Raw genomic sequence first — 20,998 nt, 5'->3', positions numbered from 1 at the left:
GGGCAGAGGAGGAAGCGGGGCGCGGGAAGTGATGTGCGGGGGCTCCGGCGCTGGGGGATGGGAAAGTCGCCCCGCAGTGTCCGCGGGCCGCTGCCCCAAACGGGGGTGGGGGGGGCCGTCCCCCGCGTGCGTCCCAGCGCCCACGCGGTGCCCAGGCTCCGGGCCGGGAAGCGGTGCAGGTGCCAGGAGGCGGGACGAGGCGACCCCTCCTCGCCGGGGCGGCTCCCGCGACCGCGAGCCCGCGAGGGGGCCCCGCTCGGCCTCTCCCCAACCCGAGGAAGAGGAGGAGGGACCAGTCATTGTTAATTCATTTTATTTAATTTAAATATTTTTTGCAAAGTCATCGCCGGCGCCGCATCTGCGTGGCCGGGGCGGGGGGGGGGGGGGGGGGCGGAGCCTCGCTGCCGGTCGCCGCAGGTAAACAGCCCCCTCCCCGCGGTGGGAGCGGGGCCCCGGCCCCAGCCAGGGACAGCAGCCGCCGCCCCCGCCGCAGGGACGCGCCAGGCCCGGCCGGGGCTGCAGCCGAGGCGGGGGCGGCGGGGCGCGGGCGGTCCGACCCCTGCCCGCGGGGGCGGCGGCGGAGCGTCCCCCACCCCCGCGCCGGCCCGGCGCCCCCCGCACCCTCGCCACCCTCCCCTGCCGCCCGGCGCCCCCCATCCGTCCCCGCGGCCCCGCCGGCCCTCCCCGGCGGCCCCCGGCCGGCGCTCCCCGCCCGCGCCCCCGGCCCCGCGGCCCCGCCCCAGCGCCCCCCGCCCCGCGGCCCCGCCCGCGCCCCCGGGCCGCGCCCCCGCCCCCCATGCACCACCTCCTGGAGCAGTCCGCGGACATGGCGACGGCGCTGCTGGCCGGGGAGAAGCTGCGCGAGCTGATCCTGCCCGGCGCGCAGGACGACAAGGCGGGCGCGTTGGCCGCGCTGCTGCTGCAGCTCAAGCTCGAGCTGCCCTTCGACCGCGTGGTCACCATCGGCACCGTGCTCGTCCCCATCCTGCTGGTCACCCTGGTATTCACCAAGAACTTCGCAGGTGAGGCTGGGGGCGCGTCCGCAGGTGTCGGGCGCCGGGCGCTCCCCGAGTCCCCGCGCCGGCATCCCGCCGGGGCCTGGCGGCGTTGGCGGCGCCCCGGGGGTCTCCCCGCAGATCCGCAGCCACCACCGCCCTCCCCGCACCGCTGCATGTGCCGCTGGTCGCCCGGGGCTGCCTCCGAACCCCTCTCCCCCCTTGGATTGTTTTTACTTTCCCTGTGCTCCCCGTGAGCCGGGGCGGACCCAGCCCGGCCCTGGTGGTCTCAGGCGCAAATGAGACTTGGGGTCTGGCAGGAGAGACCAGGAGGGGGAGTGGGCCGGCTCTGAGGGCAGGAGGAGTGGCCAGGTGGGGACCAGAAGAGGCTGTTCCGGCTGAAGCCAAAGGCCGTCAGAGCACGGGCTGCGGGCAGAGCCAACGCGGCAGGACCGGCAGTGGTGGGCCCTGGCACCCGGCTGGGGTCTGGTTAGCTGCAGGGGGCGGCCTTGCTCCGGGCACTGGGAGCCCAGAAGGTTTGCGGGCAGGACCCTGAGGCCAGGCCGAGCCTCCCCCCGGGGCTGGGCGGTGACCCCACCTGGCCAAGCAGAAGGCCCACGCAGGTGGGATAGGGCCGTGACAGGAGCCAGTACGCTGTGAGGCCGAGGCCTTAAGCCGACAGACGTGGGGGCCCCAGGAGGACCTCCCCACAGGTGACCTGGGGTGAGGCAGCCTGGGAGGCACCGGGAACAAGGAGGCAGAAGAGTGGCCTCCCTAAGGAGCAGAGCTGGGCAGGGAGAGGTGGGTGGTGGTCCACCCAGATCTGGCGGGTCTGGGGAGGCCCCCCGCGGGCCTTCGGGCCAGGCTTGAGGGCCAGAGGTGCCCATCCATGGCAGAGGGGGCGGGGGTCCCTGTGCAGCCCTTGAGGAGGGCTGTCCTCTGAGGGACACTGGCAGACATTCTCGAACTCTGCATTGGCTCTTATACAAAGGGCTCGATTTTTAGGGCTCCCTATGACCTGGGAACCCGCCAGACCTGCGGCGGCCATGTGCAGGCCACCTGATAAGACACTGGGGGCCTCTGCAGTTTCTGTCTTCAGACACGAGTGCGCGGACACTCAGACACTCCTGGGACAGGACGCGCTCCCAGGGCCGGGGGTAGCACGGTGCAGAGGCAGGTGTGACCCACAGTGTCTCTCAGGGCACATAGGGGTGTCGGGTTACTGAGACGCCTGGAACTAAGTCACTCAACTGTCAGAGTCTGGAGGTTGACCACCGTCCAAACCCACGGGGTGGGCGGGGCCTCTCTCCCAGAGCTGGGGTAGGGTCCCTCCCGGCTGCTGCAGCTTCTGGGGCCGCCTCACCCCGTCTCTGCTTGCCCGTCCACATGGGCACCCTCTTCCTGGGCACGTGCTCCAAATTCCCTCTTCTTACTAGGCCACCAGTCATTGGCTTGGGGCTCCTACTCCCGTGGGACCTTCTCTCTCTTTTTTTTTTTAAGATGTATTTAATTGAGAGAGGGTGAGCGCGCGCCCAGAGGGAAGGCCGAGGGAGAGAGCGCGTCCCCAGCAGCCTCCCTGCGGAGTGCAGTCAGGACACCTCACGGCCACCCCCCCCCCCAGGGTGCGCCCAGTGTGACCTTCGCAGGATCACATTTCCCAACAAGGTCATAGTTACAGGTACCAGGGGTGGGGACTTCAACGTCCTTTGCGGAGAACACAATTCTGCCCTGTACGGACGGGCGCGGCGAGGCAGGCTCAGGACTGCCATCCTCAGGCTCCCGGGCACAGGCCTCCGTTCCCGTGCTGTCCTCAGTCCGGCTAACCCCACATGGGCCCTCAGCACCTCTCCGTGCCCGGTCAGGCCTGGGCCACCAGGGTCTCCCGAGCTCACCCTTTCATCCCCGGTCCTGGTAGCTCCCTGGGCCTTCTTGTGCAGGCCTGCCCCCCACGGCGCCCCCATACTGACCTATGCTTGCACGTGGACATGTCTGTGCCCGCTGGGCCCCCTGAGCATGGACAAGGCAAGCTTTCTGAGCAGTGGCGGGCAGGCCAGCCACTGCTGCCTGGCATCCCGGGCCATGCTGCGTGTCCGTCGAACACACCTGCCTCGGCACCCTTGTCCTCGGTCATAGAACACAGGAGGGCTGCCCCACTCCCCTCAGGGTTTGGGGGGGCTATGGCTGCTGCCCTTATGTACCTAGATTAGGGTTCAAGGCAGGACAGGACACAGGACGCTGAGTGGGCGTATGCAGCAAGCTGTCTCTCCGTGCTTCAGACAGAACGCATCCCCGGTCCCTTCCCCGGACCCGAGGACAGGAGGGGTACGGGGGAGCCATGCGTCCCCAGGCTGAACTGGGGAGGGCCTCCCGACATGCTGACGCAAGGGGACAGCTCCGGTGAGGGTGCGAGAAGGAAGCGAGGTCAGAAGTGCTGACCCTCAGAGGGCACCGGAGACATCTCCATCCAACACCTCCGGCCCCCGCAGTGCTGCATCCGCCTCCATCGCTGCCGCCCCAGCCCCGAGGCACAGGCCAGCATGCCCTGCCACTGCCGGAAGGACCCACACCCCAGCGGCTAGGAGCTGGCTTGGCGCAAGGGGCTGTGACTCACCCCACCCCCACCCTTACTCGGGTCCTCGCTGCAAGGGGACCCCTGCAGCAGGGCGACACCCACTCTCTGCACCCTGATTTGCTCATCAGGGTCGTGATGGTAAACGCGTACTGGCTACAGAGTTGGGGTGAGCAGCTGACAAGGCAGCACTGGGCCCCTAGCCTAAACCTCCCCCGTCCGGAGGGCAGAGGAGGCAGGAAGACTCCTGTGTTTCCTGGCCAGGGTTGCCACGAGCAGGCCCCTCACTGTGCCAACCCACTCAGCAGTGGACCGAGAGGCCGCCCCGACGAGTCGTCGGGTTCCGCAGATGTCCTCCGGCCCCGCACAGGGAATGGCCAGCTGCTTTTTCTTAAAGGAGCCAGATAGCTGGGTGCCTGTCTAGCCTGGGGGCATGTAGGTGTCCCCAGAGTGCGCACCCTGTCCGCAGAGGGGAGAGGGTAGGTGCTCCGCCCATGGGGCCTGGCGCACGTGGGCTTCAGAGTTCTCAGAGGGCCCGGGGAGCCAGAGAGGCCGCCTGCTCTCTGGGGAGAGGTTGCTGCACGTCTCGGGGGCCAAGTCCCCCAACCCTCACCTGCAGGCTCTGAGGGTCTCACCCTCCCTCCTGTGTGGGGGTCCCACCCCCGCAGGGCCCCCAGCACCGCGGGAAAACGTCTGTTCAGGGGGCAGGACAGGGTCTCGGCAGAGGAGGCCGCTGGCCCGGGGCCGGCCACCCCAGGTTAGCTCCCGCCTGGTGCGCTGAGTGACCACAAACTCAGGGGCTCAAAATAACACATGACCCTAGGGTTCTGCGGCTCAGAAGCCTGGTGGGCATTACAGGCGAGCGCGGGGGGCTCGGTAGGGCCCAGCTGCTTCTGGAGGCGCCCGGAGGCCCTGTTGTTCGCCTTTTCCAGTTTCTAAAGACCCTGCGCTCCCGGGCTTGTGGGCTGACCTCCTCCTTCCGGCCCAGCCCAGTGGCCTCTACTTTCTCCCCCACATCCTTGACTCCAGCCCTCTCGCCCCCCACCCTCTAAGGACCCCCGAGATCACACTGGGTCCACCCAGTAACCCAAGATCATCCCCCTCCCCAGCCTCACCTGATCCCCCTTGCAGGGTCTGCGTAAGGTTCTGTGTATTAGCACGTGGCCGCTTGGATAGCCCTGTGTGGACGTCTGTTAGGCCCCCGGGGTTTGAAAAGGGTCTGCACCTCCCCAGGAGGCCAGGGGGCGGGCATGAGCCCAGTCTGGGGCTAGGATCCCACCAGCCCAAGCCTGTAGGAGGGCTGCCGACCCCTGGCCTCTGCGGTGAGAGGGGCTCCAGCTGGCCTGGCAGCAGCGTGGCCAGGCCTTTGGGGCCGTGAACATGGAGGCTGGTGCTGCAGAGGGACAGCTCCAAGCCTGCCAAGTATTACCCTTTGGAGAAGTGTCCAAAGCCCCGCACAGCCCTGACACATTCTCTGGCTCTTGCTTTGTGCCATCACCATCTGGAAAGGAAAGTTCAGTGACGGGCTTTTTTCCTGCAACTTGGAAGGTTTCCACTGTTCCTGGTGGTGACCCTGCCGTCCTGGTGAGGGCTTCCTATTCGAGTCCAGGTCACCACCTGGGCCCACCCAGCGCCCAGGACGCCTGGGTCTGCCCTTCTCCAGGACAGTGGGTCTGGGAGAGATACCCCATGCCCTCAAGGGCAGGCGGGACCCACTTTTGCGCCACCGTAACTGCCTCTGGCCAGGTCGGGCCTGACCAGGCCTTCCACCCTCCTGAAGACGGAGCCCCCTGGCAGAGCAGCCCCAGGGCGGGTAGGTGTGCGGAGTGGCCGGGCCCGGCCGCCTCCCCTGTGGGACTGGGTGTCCCCCCACATGAATGCAGACTGTACACATAGAGAGAGGGACTCCAGGCTTGCAGCGCAGGTCAGTCCCTGGGGGGCTGTACCCCCACCCTGTGCCCCGGCCAGCCGCTGTATGTGTGGGGGTCTCCAGGGTGAGACCCCACACCCAGCCACCAGTCGGTCATACAGGGGACCGTGCATCTCCTGGGACCCGGGCGTTTCTACTGGGGGAACAGCCGTCCCTGGTGTGTCTGGTGCGTTCCCCCGCCCCCTCCCCAGCGCCCCAGCGCCCCAGCGCCCCAGCCCGAGTGTCCTCTCTGCCCTCAGAGGAGCCCATTTACTGCTACACGCCGCACAACTTCACTCGCGACCAGGCGCTGTACGCTCGCGGCTACTGCTGGACGGAGCTGCGGGACGCACTGCCCGGCGTGGACGCCAGCCTGTGGCCGTCGCTGTTTGAGCACAAGCTGCTGCCCTACTCGCTGCTGGCCTTTGCGGCCATCATGTATGTGCCGGCGCTGGGCTGGGAGTTCCTGGCCTCCACCCGCCTCACCTCCGAGCTCAACTTCCTGCTGCAGGAGATTGACAACTGCTACCACCGCGCAGCCGAGGGCCGCGCCCCCAAGATCGAAAAGCAGATCCAGTCCAAGGGGCCCGGCATCACGGAGCGCGAGCGGCGCGAGATCATCGAGAACGCGGAGAAGGAGAAGAGCCCCGAGCAGAACCTGTTCGAGAAGTACCTGGAGCGCCGCGGCCGCAGCAACTTCCTGGCCAAGCTGTACCTGGCGCGGCACCTGCTCATCCTGCTGCTCAGCGTGGCGCCCATCTCCTACCTGTGCACCTACTACGCCACCCAGAAGCAGAACGAGTTCACGTGCGCCCTGGGCGCGGCCCCCGATGGGCCGGCCGGCGCGGGCCCCGCGGTGCGCGTCAGCTGCAAGCTGCCGTCCGTGCAGCTGCAGCGCATCGTGGCCGGCGTGGACATCGTGCTGCTGTGCGCCATGAACCTCATCATCCTCGTCAACCTCATCCACCTGTTCATCTTCCGCAAGAGCAACTTCATCTTCGACAAGCTGCACAAGGTGGGCATCAAGACGCGCCGGCAGTGGCGCCGCTCCCAGTTCTGCGACATCAACATCCTGGCCATGTTCTGCAACGAGAACCGCGACCACATCAAGTCGCTCAACCGGCTGGACTTCATCACCAACGAGAGCGACCTCATGTACGACAACGTGGTGCGGCAGCTGCTGGCCGCGCTGGCCCAGTCCAACCACGACGCCACGCCCACCGTGCGCGACGCGGGGGTGCAGACGGCCGACCCCAGCGCCAACCCCGCCGAGCCCGACGGCGCCGCCGAGCCGCCCGTCGTCAAGCGGCCGCGCAGGAAGATGAAGTGGATCCCCACGGGCAACCCGCTGCCGCAGCCCTTCAAGGAGCCGCTGGCCATCATGCGCGTGGACAACAGCAAGGCCGACAAGCCCAAGCCCGTGCGCCGCAAGACGGCCACGGACACGCTGATCGCGCCGCTGCTGGACGCGGGCGCGCGCGCCGCGCACCACTACAAGGGCGGCGGGGCGGACGCGGGGCCGGCGCCCGACAAGAAGCACGCGCGCCACTTCTCCCTGGACGTGCACCCCTACATCCTGGGCACCAAGAAGGCCAAGCCCGAGGCCGTGCCCGCCGCCGCCCTGCCCGCCTCCCGGAGCCAGGAAGGGGGTTTCCTGTCCCAGGCGGAGGAGTGCGCGCTGGGCTTGGCCGCAGCACCCACCAAAGGTAGGCGGCGGGGGACCCCCGGCCCGCCTCCCCGCGCGGTTCTCCGCAGACCGGGCGTCTGGGAACCGTGTGCGCGGGCCGGGAGGTGGGGGGGGGGGCAGCTGGGTGGAAGAGGGGGCTGGGCGGCCAGGGGGCCGGCCTTGGGGCAGAAGGCAGGCGGGAGGGGCCCTGCCCAGCAGAAGGAGGAACGCAACAGGAGGGCCCCAGGGGACAAGACTGGAGGTGGTTCAGGCTCTACAGAAGGTTCTGGAAGTAGGCCCTGCTGCTCCTGAGGCAGTGGGAAGTTCGGCCCACGCGGGCTGGAGCCTGCAGAGAGGGTCTTGTGGCTGAGGAGGCAGAAGGAGGGAGAATCAAGCCCTCCCACGGCGCCTGGGGGGCCGAAGGCCGAGCGGGGTCCTCGGTGACCAGCCTCTGCCAGGGGGGGTCCGAGAGAGGGGGCAGGCGCGGGGGGAGAGGTGCACAGCCTGCAGCGTGTGACCTGCCCCTGTCCTCCGCCGTTTGCAGACACTCCGCTCCCTGAGAAGGAGATCCTGTACCCAGCAGAGCCCGCCCGGGCGGCACTTCCTTCCGGGGGCCCATTTCACGTTTGCTCGCCCCCAGCGGCCCCCACCACGGCCCCTCTGTCGCCAGCCAGTCTGGGCAAAGCCGACCCCCTCGCCATCCTGAGCCGCAACGCCACGCACCCGCTGCTGCACATCGGCACGCTGTACGAAGCCCGGGAGGAGGAGGACGGGGGTCCCCGCGCGGCCCCGGACGTGGGCGGTCTCCTTGCTATCCCGCCGCCGCAGCAGATCCTCATCGCCACGTTCGACGAGCCCAGGACGGTAGTGAGTACCGTGGAGTTCTGAGCAACGGGGCTGCCCGGGCCACCGCCGTCCCCTCCGCGGGAGGGAGCGCCGCTGACCCCAGCCCAACGTGGACGGGGCCTCTGCTTCGCCCAGCACCGCCTGCCCCTCCTGGCCTCCTGTCCGCATGCCACGGGGCCGACACCTTGCCCACCCGGCCCCCAAGACAGCATCGCTGGCCTGCTGGCTGGGCCGGGGGCTGGCCTTGAGCCCGGCAGAGCCCCCCTCCCCCACCAGCCAGAAAGGCCTGGAGCCGGCCCCCCACCCCCAATCAGGCACTCGGCTGCAAGGTGAAGAGTTTATTTTTTTAGTCAATTCTGTCCTGGGCCCAGGCGGAAGCAGGACAGCTCTGGGCCTGAGTCTGGAAGGAAGCTGGGGGTGATCCCACCCCCGGGCCTGGCTGTGCACAGGGCCGTGCTCAGGACCCGCTCCTGCACTGGGAGGTGCCGGGGCCCCCTCCGTCAGACCGACATGCACTTTCTCCCTGTCTCCCGACCTGCCTGTCCTCTGCTTTACTAGGACCACTGTAACTACCGAGGGGGGCGCTGCCGGGCACAGGGCGGTGTGTGCGTGCGCGCGTGACCACGAGGACGAGGACGCCAGTGTGCATGGATGTGTGTGTGAGTGAGCGTGAGCGTGGACGCACGGGGGTGTGATCGGGCACGGGGCTGAGACCGTGTGGACGCCCGCGTGCAAGGCAAGGAATCCAACGCAATAACCATGTCCCCCACCCAGGCCACCAGCCCCCCACCCGAGGCCCCACATGGCTTCCCGTGGGCACCCAGGGCTGGCGCGGAGGGTCTGTCCCTATTACCTCAGCCACGGTGACAACGTGACAGTATTAACAAGGTAGCACCGAGCAGATCAATAAATATTATTCTGATACCGCCTGAGTCCCATGTGGTCCGTCCTGCGGGAGGCCGGTGCTCTGGCCGGCCTTCCTGCATCTGGACGACCTGCCTCCTGGTCACCTTGGGGGCCCCGCTGCACCCACCCTGAGGCAGGAGCACATGGCTGTCCCTTGCGCTTGACCTGCCATGACCTCTGACTCCGAGGCTCTCACTGCGGGCCTAGGGGGCAGATCAGGTGCGCCCTGCCCTCCCTGCGCTCACACACTCAGCAGAGGCAAAGGCGGGAGCCCCAGGAGACTGACCCTCCATCAAATGTGTGGGGACGGGCCCGCTGGCTGCACTTAAGGGGACAGGGATGCCAAGAACCCTTCCTGGAGGAGGTCCCCTTGATGTGGTTTGGGGGCGCCCCTTCTGCTCCAGGGCCCTAGGGCAGGAGGCCTTCCTCACGGGGCCCAGGACTTGGGTGGGATGAGGCTAGTCTTCCGGGTACACCAGGGGCCACCTGGCCTTCGGTCCACGGCTGCTGACCCCCAGAACCTGACATGCTCTCCTTGGAGCCAGGTGGCCAGGCCAGAGACCTGTGGACCCTAGAGCCAGTGAGGGCTGCCTTCCTGTCGTAGGGGGCCTGCTGAGACCGGCATGGGCCCATGGGTTGTACTACACAGGGAACCTGCCCAGCCTAGGCCCCGGAATCTCCGTGGTGCCCGGAGCTGGGCAGGCCGACCTTCCCCGGAGCTGGGTCATTTTACAGGGACACGGACAAGGGACTGTATCCCTCCACGGGTTTTAAATGTGGTTTTATTATCACTGGCGGCTGCGGAGGCCTGCGACCAGGAGAAGCTAGCTCATCCCTCACAGCGCCAGGAAGGGGGGTTCAGGCCGTGCCCAGGCTGGGGGCCGCTGGGGGAAGCACCAGGAGGCAGAGCCGGAGTGGACGAGGGTGTCCATGGAAAGGCCCGGAGAAGGCAGGCGGGGAAACAGGCCGAGGACTGGCTCGCGTGAATACCGTCCGCGGGCTCCGGGCTCCCCTGGTTGTGGGGCACCTGCCCTGAGGGGTGGGGGCGGGTGAGGGAGGCCCCGAGGCTGGGAGCCCCACAGAGGGGAGAGCGGCCAGGGCCCCGGGTCGGCTGGTGGGCAGACGGGAGTTTGTTGTTCCTAAGAATTAGCCCTGGGAGGGGCCAACCTTCCACTGTCCACTTGGCCCCAGGTCAAAACAGGAAATAAAAAGGCGTCACTGGTACGCCCTGTCCCCAGAGAGCTCGCAGCCTCACCTGAGCCGGGACACCTCTCGGCAGCATCCCAGCCTGGGAAGTCTGCTGCCCCTTGGGTCGGCCCTTACCATTTTTAGTGTCCAGGGAAGGGACCCCACGTGCCCACGTGTGGCCTGTGGCCAGTTCTGCAAAGTGGGAGAAGCCCCTGGTCCCTCAGCAGCGACCCCCCGCCCACCTTGGTCCCACCCTGCCGGCGGGCTCCCTAACCCTCTGAGTAGAGTGGCTGTGCCCACCCAGGGCACCCTGGTCATGCTGGACTCGGGCGGCAGCTCTTGCCAGGGCCCCCTGCGGCTCCCTGGGTGGGGCTGGAGTCCGGCCCAGCCTCCCCAGCCGCCCAAGGCCGCCCTCGCCTCCCCACCCTGCCCATCCGCTTGCAGAGCTCCGCTGGGCCCCCACAGGTCATGCCAGCCCCCGCACCCCATTGACAGCACACACAGTGAGACGGTCCCAGAGCCCAGCAGGGGCGTCGGCTGCCCGGGCCACGCCTCACGCACCCTTCCTCCTGCCAGTGAGCTTGGGCTCGCGGGCTGAGCAATGTTCCCGCACACAAGTCTGAGTCCGGTGAGCGCACGCCTGCCGCGGAGGCCCCCAGCGCAGCCCCCTCCGTGTCTCTGGGGAGACAGCTCTGCCAGGCTACCGGCCACCTGTGCCCTGGGCCGAGGCCCAGCAGGACACTGCAGAGCAACGCTCACCCCAGAGTTCTGTCCTTCGGAGCACGCTCAGTGCCCTCCTCCTGGGCCGAGCCCTGGTTCCCTGGGGAAGAGAAGCGCCCCAGTCATCGTCCCATAGAGGCCAAGCTCTCGCTGCAGGTGCCAAGGATGCCGCTTAGCCCGTGAGTGCAGGCCACCCTGTCGTCTCTGGTGTCGGTCTGAAGGCCCCCCACACCACCTCCCCTCCCCTCGCCCCTTCCCTCTAGCCAGGGCCCTGTAGTGGCTGGGGGCAACTCTCCCGGTCCCAGAAAAGGAGAGGCTCCCACACAGGCAAGACTGGAACGCGGGCCTCTTCCTGCCTCGCCAGCACCGTGTGGGCGCAGGCACTGGGCCGCCCCCAGATTCACTCCAGATCCACCGCGCGCCGCCGGGCAGACCCCTGTGCTCTCCGGGGAAGGGAGCCTAAGGGTTGGGACGCAGAAACGACCTGAGCCGGCACAGAGGGACAGAAAGGTAACTGGAGAGAAGGAGCGTGCACCAAGGAGGACAGAGGCCACCCTGAGGCCAGCTGGGCCCTTCCGGGACCGAGAAGCCACAGGAGGGAGGTGGGCAGCAAACCTGGCCCGGAAGCACCTGCCTGGAGGCCTCACACTCAGGCTCTTGCACAGAGCTCAGCGGGCAAACAGCCCAGCCTGGCAGCAAGAGTGGCTGCGGATCGTCTCCCCCACCAGCAGGACCCCAGGACCACCTCCGTCGAAGAACATGGGAACCTGGGACCCCTACAAGTCACCAGGCCCTCTCATCCTGGAAACTGGGGGGCAGCCCAGTGCCCAGCTCTGAGTGCTGGTGCACGGTCCCAGCAGGGTCAGGCCAGCCCAGACCCGCAGAGGAGGGGAGGGGCTGGACTGGCCTAACCCCTCACTCCCAGGTAGCTCCAGACTGAAGGGCCGGCGGCCTGCTCCAGGCAGTCCCTGCGGCGGCCCCCATTCAGCCTGGCTTGTCCTATGGCCGGGGGTGGTCACAGGCGTCGGTGGAACTGGCTGGGGGCAGGGGACAGCCGGCGGGGTCGACTTGGCCAGCAGGCAAGCCATCAGCACGCCCCTAGCTGCAGGGTGCCCAGCCCCACAGCCACCCTTTGAGGACGGAGGAGGGCCCAGGCGAGGGCAGCAGCGCCCTGGCCCCCTCCAGGGCCCGGGCCGTGGAGGCACATGGCCGGGGGCACTGCACGTGGGGAGGAGAGGGAGGCGGCCTCGGGACACCCCACTGGAGGTGGTCGTGGGCCCTGGGAGGCCCCCTCCCACGCCCCACCGCCCTCTTGGCCAAATGGGGACGACGAGGGGCGGTTGGGACCCCTCCGCTGGCAGCCGGCCCGTGGCTGCAGGCTCTCCGGGGTCCGCCAGTCCTGAGACTAGCCCCCGAGCACCCCTCCGGGGTTTGGGGTCCAGGTCTCAGCCTGGTCGGCAGCAGGACCACCGGGGCCTGCCCTCCCAGGGGACTGCACCTACCAAGTCGAGGAATGGCCCGGGAGCCGGCGCGCGGGAGTCTCGGCACCCCTGACCCAGGTGGAGCCACGTGGGCGCCCTCCGCACCCCATCCCACTACGGACTGCTCCTTTCGTGGGCGAGTGACACAAAGCGTCTCCGTGGGCGTCGTGGGAACACCTTCCCTTTTGCAGACTGGGAGCCGCGCTCAGAGAATTTAAGAGTGCTTTGCAAGGCCGCCGGGCTGCCTGGCAGGGCCGGGGACTCGAACTCACGGCTCCGCAGTCGCCTCCTTCCTCCTAAAGCCGGAGGCGCCGGGGTGGGGAGGGCTTTCTCGCGCGCGGGCCCCTGGGAAATGTAGTCCGCGGGCACTCGCGCATGGCCCCTGGGAAGTGTAGTCCGCGGGCGCTCGCGCGCGGATCCCTGGGAAGTGTAGTCCGGAGGCGCAGAGAGAGCGCGCCTACGGAGCCGACAGGCGGCGCGTGGAACTGCGCTTCCCAGCATGCCGCGCGCCGCCCGCCCTCGGCCCCTGCCCGTCCGGCCGCTCCGCCCCCGGTCCCGGCCCCGGTCCGCCCCGTCCGGTGGGGCGACTGGCCGCATGGAGGCCGGCTGAGGAGCGCCGCCCCGCCTCGGTACGCTGCGCGGCGCGGGCCCCGGCTGGCGGGCAGGGGTCGGGGTCGGGTCGCGGCCGGGGTCGCGGGCCACCTCGCTCTGGGCCGGGCCCAGTCAGCCCCCAGCGCGGGGTCTGCGGCTGGAAGAGTCCGCCCAGGCCTGTCCGAGGGCGCGCGGGGCCGGGCCGGCGGCCGCTGCAGGGGGCAGGGCGCGGGGAGAGGGCTGGCGGGCTCCGCTGGGGCGGGCCGGAGACCCCGGGCGCTTCCCGAGCGCCGCCGGCCGCTGCCCTTCCGGCCGGGCGGGCGCGGCGGCGTGCCCCGGGGTGCGGCGGGCTGTCCCGCGGCGCGCGGCCGAACTTCGGGGCCTGCGGCCGCCGCGCTCCGTCTCCAGCCGCCGCGCGCGGGGTCCCACTCTGTGCCGCCGAGTGCCGCGCGGGCGCGTCCGCGGAAACTCTCCGGGGCGAGGCTGCCGGGGCGTGGGCGTCCCGGAGCCGCCGGGGGCTCCGCTCCGAGGTCCCTGCGCCGCACGAGCGGGCTGGGTGGTTTCCAGGCGGAATCCCGCCGGCTTGCGGTGCCCCGGAGAGGGCGCTGTGCGGCCGCCGGGCGCCCCGCCCCCCGGGCAGGCTCCGCGCTCTCCGCGTCTCCGGCCCCTTTCGCCCCTGCTCGTCCCCTCGTAGTACGGCTGGAGGGGATCCTTGACCCGGGACCACGGGTCAGTCTCGCAGAATGGCCCTGGGGCCGTGGTGCCGGAGGCTACCAGGAGAGGGCCCGGCAGGGTGGGTGGGCAGACCCTACACAGCGCCCTGCCATGGTGGTCCGTGTGGGGGCCCAGCCCTGGGCGGTGGCCAGGCTCCAGGAGGGTCAGCCGGGTGTGCTGGGAAAGGAGCCGTGCGGGCCTGCGGCGCAGATACAAGTTGGCATATGTCCTCCATCTCAGTCCCAAACTTTGCCGCGCCTCCAGAAAGCGGGCGCTGCGGTCCCAGGGGGCTCTCCGGTGGCCAGGGGTGCCCCGACTTAAGAAGTGGAGGCAGAGGAGAGGTCAGGGCTTTGGCCACATCCTGCTGTCTCCCAGCGGCACATTCATTCCTGCAGCCCACCGGTCTCTGGTTTGGGACCTTTGACTTTCTGAGCAAGCCTAGTGGGTTGATGGGGAGATACAGGCTTTTCCGGGGGCCCCATTTGGTGCTGGGCGGGTCTTGGCCACACTGAGAAGGAGTCTGGGATCTGGGAGGCACTGTGTGGCCTTCCAGTTTTTAGAGGGGCAGAGAAGGGTGTCTCAGCCTGCCACAACAAACCCCAAAGCTGGGGCTTCAGTAGCGGACTCTTTCACAGCTCTGGAGGCTGGGAGTCCGGGGGCGAGGTGCTGGGCTTGGTCGCCGGTGAGGACGTTTTCTTCCTGGCTTGCGGATGGCTGTCTTCTCGCTGTGTTCTCACACGGCCAGATCTCATGAGGGCCCTAATATCATCATGGGGCCCCATCTCTAAACGCCATCACCTGGGGATGAGGGCTTCAGTATATGAATGTTGGGGGCGCAGTTCCGTGCAGAGCAGTGGGACCCAGGAGAGGGTCGGCGGCTGCCTGGGGCCGGCAGGAGCCCGCCGTCCGCCGCTCCACCGAACATCTGATACACTGCGACGGACGCCTGGACGCCCGGCCAAACATTTTCAGATGCTAATAATGTCATCCAATGCAGAACAGCTTAACGTGCTGCTCTGATTGCTGCTGTTCCAGGGCTGTGCCCCCCGGTGGGTCCCTAGTGCGTGTGGGGCTCTTCCTGTAGGTCCCTTTCCTGGAGTACTGGACAAGATGGGGCCTCCTGGGGCTTTTGGGAACTCCCACCACTTTGGAGTTTGTTTTCCTGGAAGATTGTGGGTGATTCTGCTGCTGTCACCTGTGTGCAGGATGACAATTTCCAGAGCCAGGTCACGGTGTGTCCCTCTACAGATGAGGAGACAGCCTAGGAGGACCCGTGTTCCATCGTCCCCTGAAACCAGACTGCTGGTTCTTTTAGTGCCCCGTGGGGGTTGCTCCTCCCCACCCAGGAGGAAGCCTACAGAGGTCCACGGTCAGCAGCTGAAGTGAAATCTGCGTCGTGGCACGTGTCTTTAGCTGGGAGCAGACAGATGGGGCGGCTGGGTAACGGCTCCGACCACCTCCATCCTAGAGGCAGGACCTCAGAGTCCCAGCAGGCTGGAGGGTCCTCACTGGGGCCAGGCCACACCAAGTGGCTGGCCTGAGATCTGGCCAAACCCAGGCCATCCCCTGCAGCACGGCTGAGGCATCCGGCCACCGGACGTCTCCGTGGGCAGTCCTGCTTGGCAGTGGCAGCTGGTCGGGGGGGGGGGGGGGTGAGTAGCAGCCGGATCTGGCAGAAGGCTCTTTCCTGCTTTGTGCCAGGTTCCGTGGTGGCTGGGCCATGGCCCAGGAGCAGAGCCGCCCGCTGGGGCATGGATTCGGAGGGGGCAGGTGTCTCTCCTCGAGGGTGTCACCGCAGCACGCAGTGGTGGGACCTGTGGATCCGGAGAGTGTGGCGGGAAACCAGGAGGCGTGTGTGCTCCCTGGCGGCCACTGGGGGTGCGGGGCCATGGGGGCTGGACTCAGGGCTAGGGGGTGGGGGCCTTGCTTCCCTCCTGGCAGCTGGGGAGGGCTCGGGCCCCAGCCATCAATCTTTAAATTGTGTATTTGGGAGTGGAGGGGACGTTAACAACCCCCTGAAATGATACCCTGCGAGGGTGTTGCCGGGGACCCTGCCTCTGAAGTCGAGAGAAACCAGAGAATTGGAAAGTGAGTGGATGTGGCCATCGGGGACAGAGGCTTCTCGGAATCGGCCTCTTGGTGCTGAGGGGGGCCCCGGTGGCCTTCCTGCCTGACCAGTTCCGGCTCCCAGTGCTGGGTCGCGGCTGCCGCAAGGGGGACAGCTCGGAGGGACCCGCGTGTCGGCACTGTGGTGCACGGGTCAGCCCCCGCTCAAGGCCTGGGGGCTTGTCCGCCCTCCCCCACCCCCCTCAGGAGGCGGGACCCACGCCCAGAAAGGCCTGTCCGGCTGGGCTGCCTGCTCGGGCCTCCTCCTGGGCTTCAGAGGGCGGGGCGGGCCGGAGCTCCGGAGGCGCGGGAGGCGGGGCCCCAGACCCGCCCCCACCGCACCCGCCAGAGGACGTGGTGGCCTCCCATATGCTGGCTGTTCCGGGAGCCTCCCTGCAGCGCACAGGATGTTTTCTTAAGTTTGCTCGGTACCTTGGCGGCCTCATGCTGCCGGGAAGTAGGAACTGTTTGCTTATTGCGGAGAGCCGGGCTGCGGGCCGGCTGCGGAGCCTGAGGAGGGGCAGGCCCAGCTCCCCGCGGCTGCGCCCCGCCCTCCGCCTCCGGCCCTGCTTCCTGTTGGCACTTGCACGGGCACCTTGCCTGGGTGGGGAGCTCTGATCTGTAAAGTGGGAAGAGGGGGCTTTGGGGGTCCTGGACGGGAGGTGCTCAGGGAAGAGTGCTCGGAGGGGGGCCTTCCTCCCCGCCCCCCCCCAGCTGCCCTTCTCTGCTGACCTGCCTCCCGCCGGGGCCTGGCTGCCTCCTCTGGCCCTGAGCCAGGTCCTCTTTCTGACCCTTGCGTGACTGTGTTTCTTTCAGGAACCTGGCCGTCCTCGGGTCAGGTCCAGGGCCTGTCCCAGTGTCCCTGGACACCAGATCAGGGGTTTGCTCAAATCGGAGGGAGCCCCGCCCTGTCACTGAGCTGCTTGTGCAGGCGGCAGGTCCCTCCTGCTGGCTGCCCAGGAGGAAAGGGCTGGGGGGGAGCTGGGAGCTGCTGGCGGTGGTGGCCGCGGGACAGAGCCCTGTCTGTGCTCCCCACAGCTGTGCGATCGCAGCGGGGGGCGGGGGAGGACCTGGTGCAGGTTCTTACTCTGCCACGGGCCTGCCTTCCTCTCACGAGATGCCGAGAGGCAGGGCCGGACAGTGGGAGCACCGCACAGCCCCCCAGGTCTGCGGTGCTCAGGCGGGTACGCGTCCCAGGGCCCCAGTCCTTCCGTCCACTAGTGCCCATGTGACGGAGGCCGACTCTGGAGCCAAACACGACAGCACGCCAGGCTTTCGGCAAGTTGGAGTGGCTTCTTGACCGGACCGGCGGCAGCCACGTGCCACACTTCCCCAGGGGCGCCTCCCCGAGCGTGCCCGCCACCCGTGCACTCAGACCCGGCCTTGAGCTTGCCCGCAGCGTCTTGGGGAAGCGGGGCTGAAGCCTGCGTGGCCAGTGTGGCCGTCTCCCGGGGTGTCCAGAACCCTGCGGCCTGACACAGGCCTCAGGCCCCGGATCCCCTTGGCCCTGGAGGTCCGGGTGGGCCGTCGTCTGTGGCAGTTGTGTGTCCCTGGTGACACGGAGGACCCCCAGTTCACTGGCCAGGGCAGTCCCGGCGTCTCTGGCCCTGTGCTCAGCCGGCGGGACCGCGGACCCGCACAGCCGGAGGGAGACGGGTGTCAGACTGACCTGGGAGGCAGAGGCTGCGATCCCACCTACGGTTCTTTCGAAACAGACTGAGCCCCGTGCGCAGCCCTGGGGTTCTGGGTGCGAACGTGCTTCCTCTGTCTCCTCAGGCTTCGCTCGACGGTGCAGGAGCCACTCCCCAACCATGGAGGGGGAGGAGAAGCAGCCACCCCAGGAGGTCAGAGCCCTGGGCCAGACGTGGTGGCGGGGGTGGGGGGTGGGGGTTCCTGTACAGCCTCGGGCTCAGGGTCCAGCCAGCTGCTCGATGGAGGGTGGGCGCCCCCCGCAGCGTGGCAGCCTGGATCACTGGCTGCTTCTGTGCGTGTGGGTTCCCGGGGTGTTTCTGGTCAGCCAAGGGGGAGCTCGGGGCAGGGAGCCTAGGGCGGGCTGCGTACAAGGCCGTTATCACAGAGAGATGTGAGTGCTGGGGCGTGGGCTGCTCACAGAGCAGCGGCACAAGTCCTTGGTGGGCCCCTGGGGACACGTGCCCTGAGCCCAGGCCAGCCCCCGGGAGGGTGGGCCTGACTCCAGCCTTCCCCTTCCCTCTGCAGGCTGACACGGAACCTGTTGTCACAGTGGGGGCTTCAGAGGTGGTGCCCAGGGTGCTTTCTGGAGAATCCCAGAACCTGTGTGCGTGCTCCCTGAGATCATTCTGGGCGGGGTGGGGGGCGCGGGGCAGCTCCCTGGCCAGAAGGGGCTCAGTCTGGGTGACCTGAGTCGGGCAGATAGTGGCCTGGGCCAGCCCCGGGCTGGGGGTCTCTGACGGGCTCTGGAGCACAGGCAGGGTCTTTGGAGCCCCATCAGGAGACCCTTCACTGGGGTGGGGGGCTCCGTGCTTCGAGATGCCGTGGACGCTCGGGCGGCTGGGGCTCCCCCTCGGGGACGCGTGCCCCTGTGCGTATCTGAGCCCCGCGCGCGGCCCAGCCCTGACACGGGGTGCCCTGGCCGCCGGGGTGCCGCGCCGCAGCTGACGCGCTGTCCTTGCAGCCGACGCGGACGCGCTGACCCTCCTCCTGGAGATGAAGCTGAGGCGGCGGCGAGAGCGACCCAGCCTGCCGCGCACGGTGACCGAGCTGGTGGCCGAGGACGGGAGCAGGGTGTACGTGGTGGGCACGGCCCACTTCAGCGACGACAGCAGGAAGGACGTGGTGAAGGTGAGGCCGGCACGCCGGGCTGGTCTCGGCCGAGCGTCCCCGTCCCGGGCGCCACCACGCCTCCTGCGTGACACGCGCGCCCCCAGAGAGGGGATTGCGGAGACCGCGGAGCCCGCGTGGCCTCGTGGGCTTTTCTGTTCAGCAACACGCGGACCTGTTGTGTCGCTTTCCTCGGTCATTGAAAGAAGCGTGTCGTCGGCACGGCAGCCGAGGTGGCCTACGCCTGCGGGGCCAGGGTTAGGGTCCGTGCTGGGCCCGGGGCACTGGGCTGAGCTGGCTCGTCCCTTGCAGACCATCCGGGAAGTGCAGCCTGACGTGGTGGTCGTGGAGCTCTGCCAGTACCGCGTGTCCATGCTGAAGATGGACGAGGGCGCGCTGCTCCGGGAGGCCAAGGAGATCAGCCTGGAGAAGCTGCAGCAGGCCGTGAGGCAGGTGCGGCGTCGGGGGGCCCGGGCTGGGCGCCCCTCCCCAGGCAGCCGGGCTACCCGCTCTGCCCGCCCGCGAGCACACGGCCTTCCAGTCCGTGCAGAGGCGCCCAGGGGACTTGGCCTGGGGCGGGAGAGGGGTGCGCCTGTATTGGGTTTCAGACTAGGGAGGTGGGGCGGGGGAGCTTCACACCCCCCCCCGGGAAGAGCCGGACAGGGAACCCCAGGAGCTCGGCAGAGGGGAAGGGGTGGTCTCGGGGTGCTGGCTGGCCTTCCCCCCGCCCCGTACATCTCCCACAGGGACATGTGCCCCTCGGAGGGACACGGACAGAGGAGCTGGGGTCTGGGCCGGAGGGGCAGGAGGGAAGGGGCATCCGCTGTGGATGCGGCACCTGTCCACAGCCCTTGCTCAGCCCCAGAGCGTAGGTGGGCCCTCCCCTCGCGGCTGGGGAAACCTGTGCTCTGTGCCCGTGTGGCCGCTGAACACCGGCCCCCTCCCCTGCAGAACGGGGTCATGTCTGGACTCATGCAGATGCTGCTGCTGAAAGTGTCCGCCCACATCACCGAGCAGCTGGGCATGGCTCCTGGTGGCGAGTTCAGGGAGGCCTTCAAGGAGGTAGGCCTGGGGTCAGCCGGGAGGAGGGGTGCCCGGGAGCTGCCCGGGGCTCAGGCGTCCCCAGCCGACACCTAGCCTCTGCCCCAGGCCAGCAAGGTGCCTTTCTGCAAGTTCCACCTGGGCGACCGGCCCATCCCCGTCACCTTCAAGAGGGCCATCGCGGCACTGTCCTTCTGGCAGAAGGTGAAGCTGGCCTGGGGCCTGTGCTTCCTGTCAGACCCCGTCAGGTAGGGCCCCTCGGCCTCCCGCGGGCAGCCCCACCCCGGAAGACGGCCCGGCCCGCTGGGTCAGGAGCTAAGCCTCCTCAAACAAGGCCTTCCTGCCCTTCCTTCCCCCGGGAGCCCCGACACAAAGGGCGCGGAGGTCCCTGCCCTGGGTCAACAGCGCGGGCCGGCCTCCTGCCGGCCGCCGTGTCCGCACGAGGCTGGCAGCGCGCCCTCTGCCCCCAGCAAGGACGACGTGGAGCGCTGCAAGCAGAAGGACCTGCTGGAGCAGATGATGGCGGAGATGATCGGCGAGTTCCCCGACCTGCACCGCACCATCGTCTCGGAGCGCGATGTCTACCTGACCTACATGCTGCGGCAGGCGGCCCGGCGCCTCGAGCTGCCGCGCGCCTCGGACGGTGACCGCCACCGCGGGCCGGGGCGGGGCTCGGTGGGCCCCGGTCGCCGCGGGGCCGGGGCTGACGCGTCCGTTCCCCCACAGCTGAGCCCAGGAAGTGCGTCCCGTCCGTGGTGGTGGGCGTCGTGGGCATGGGCCACGTCCCGGGCATCGAGAAGAACTGGACCACGGACCTCAACATCCAGGAGATCATGACGTGAGTGTCGCCCGCGAGCGCGGAGTCCCGCGGGGGAGGGCGGCGGCCGGGCCGGGGGAGGGGGGGGCGCGTGCACGCCCCCCACCCCCGAGCCAGGCCCAGCCCGCCCTCCCTTCCCCAGCGTGCCCCCGCCGTCCGTCTCCGGCAGAGTGTCCCGGCTGGCCGTGAAGGCCGCCTTCGTGGGCCTGCTGGGCTACGGCCTCTACTGGATGGGACGCCGCGCCACCAGCCTGGTCCTGTCGCTGCCTGTCGCTCAGTACTGTCTGCAGAGGGTGTCCTCAGCCCGGCCGCACAAATAGGAGGGACCAGCACGGCAGGGGACCACACCCCATCTCCCCCAGGAGCTCTGGGTGCCACCCCCCGTGGGGGTCCAGGCCCAGCCACCCCTGCCCTCCCCCAACCCGCCCAAATAAAGAATTATTTAACTGCTCTGAGCTCAGGCTTCCCAGCAGCCCCTCCCCCACCCCATCCCTGGCCCCTGCAGGGCCCCCTCACGGGGTTCTCGGGGCGTCAGGACCAGCTGGCGGGGGAGGGGCCGAGGTGGGCACGGCCAGTCCTCCCCTACCTCACTGTGCCTTCTCCTGGGCTGGCCGCAGGAGCCCCGGCCCAGGCACACCCGGCGGAGGGGT

At 68.8% G+C, this 20,998-nt stretch overlaps 2 protein-coding genes across 3 annotated transcripts; both read left to right on the top strand.

Moving 5' to 3' along the window:
* The first annotated feature begins 759 nt into the window (after positions 1-759).
* PANX2 (pannexin 2) lies at positions 760-8,909 on the top strand. The gene is made up of 3 exons (XM_082739444.1): positions 760-1,022; positions 5,734-7,179; positions 7,684-8,909. Exons 1-3 carry the CDS (start codon positions 797-799, stop codon positions 8,025-8,027), a joined length of 2,016 nt encoding a protein of 671 aa, XP_082595570.1. The 5' UTR covers positions 760-796; the 3' UTR covers positions 8,028-8,909.
* Positions 8,910-12,722: 3,813 nt separating this feature from the next.
* On the top strand, positions 12,723-20,803 carry TRABD (TraB domain containing). Of its 2 annotated transcripts, none has more exons than XM_082739459.1 (10): positions 12,723-12,909; positions 17,468-17,535; positions 17,909-17,987; positions 18,345-18,511; positions 18,803-18,943; positions 19,442-19,552; positions 19,640-19,779; positions 20,002-20,174; positions 20,258-20,369; positions 20,518-20,803. In XM_082739459.1, the coding sequence occupies exons 2-10, from the start codon at positions 17,503-17,505 to the stop codon at positions 20,666-20,668; spliced, it is 1,107 nt and encodes a 368-aa protein (XP_082595585.1). In that variant the 5' UTR covers positions 12,723-12,909; positions 17,468-17,502; the 3' UTR covers positions 20,669-20,803. The 2 variants fall into 2 exon arrangements, with proteins under 2 accessions (XP_082595585.1, XP_082595584.1); XM_082739458.1 differs by having other exon boundaries at positions 12,804-12,909; positions 20,491-20,803.
* Positions 20,804-20,998: the final 195 nt, after the last annotated feature.

Source organism: Mustela nivalis (genome assembly GCF_964662115.1).
Source record: "Mustela nivalis genome assembly, chromosome: 7".
In the NCBI taxonomy this organism is placed as follows: Eukaryota; Metazoa; Chordata; class Mammalia; order Carnivora; family Mustelidae; genus Mustela; species Mustela nivalis.
The sequence above is the reverse complement of the archived record's forward strand: the minus strand, read 5'-3'. Positions and strand labels throughout refer to the sequence as shown.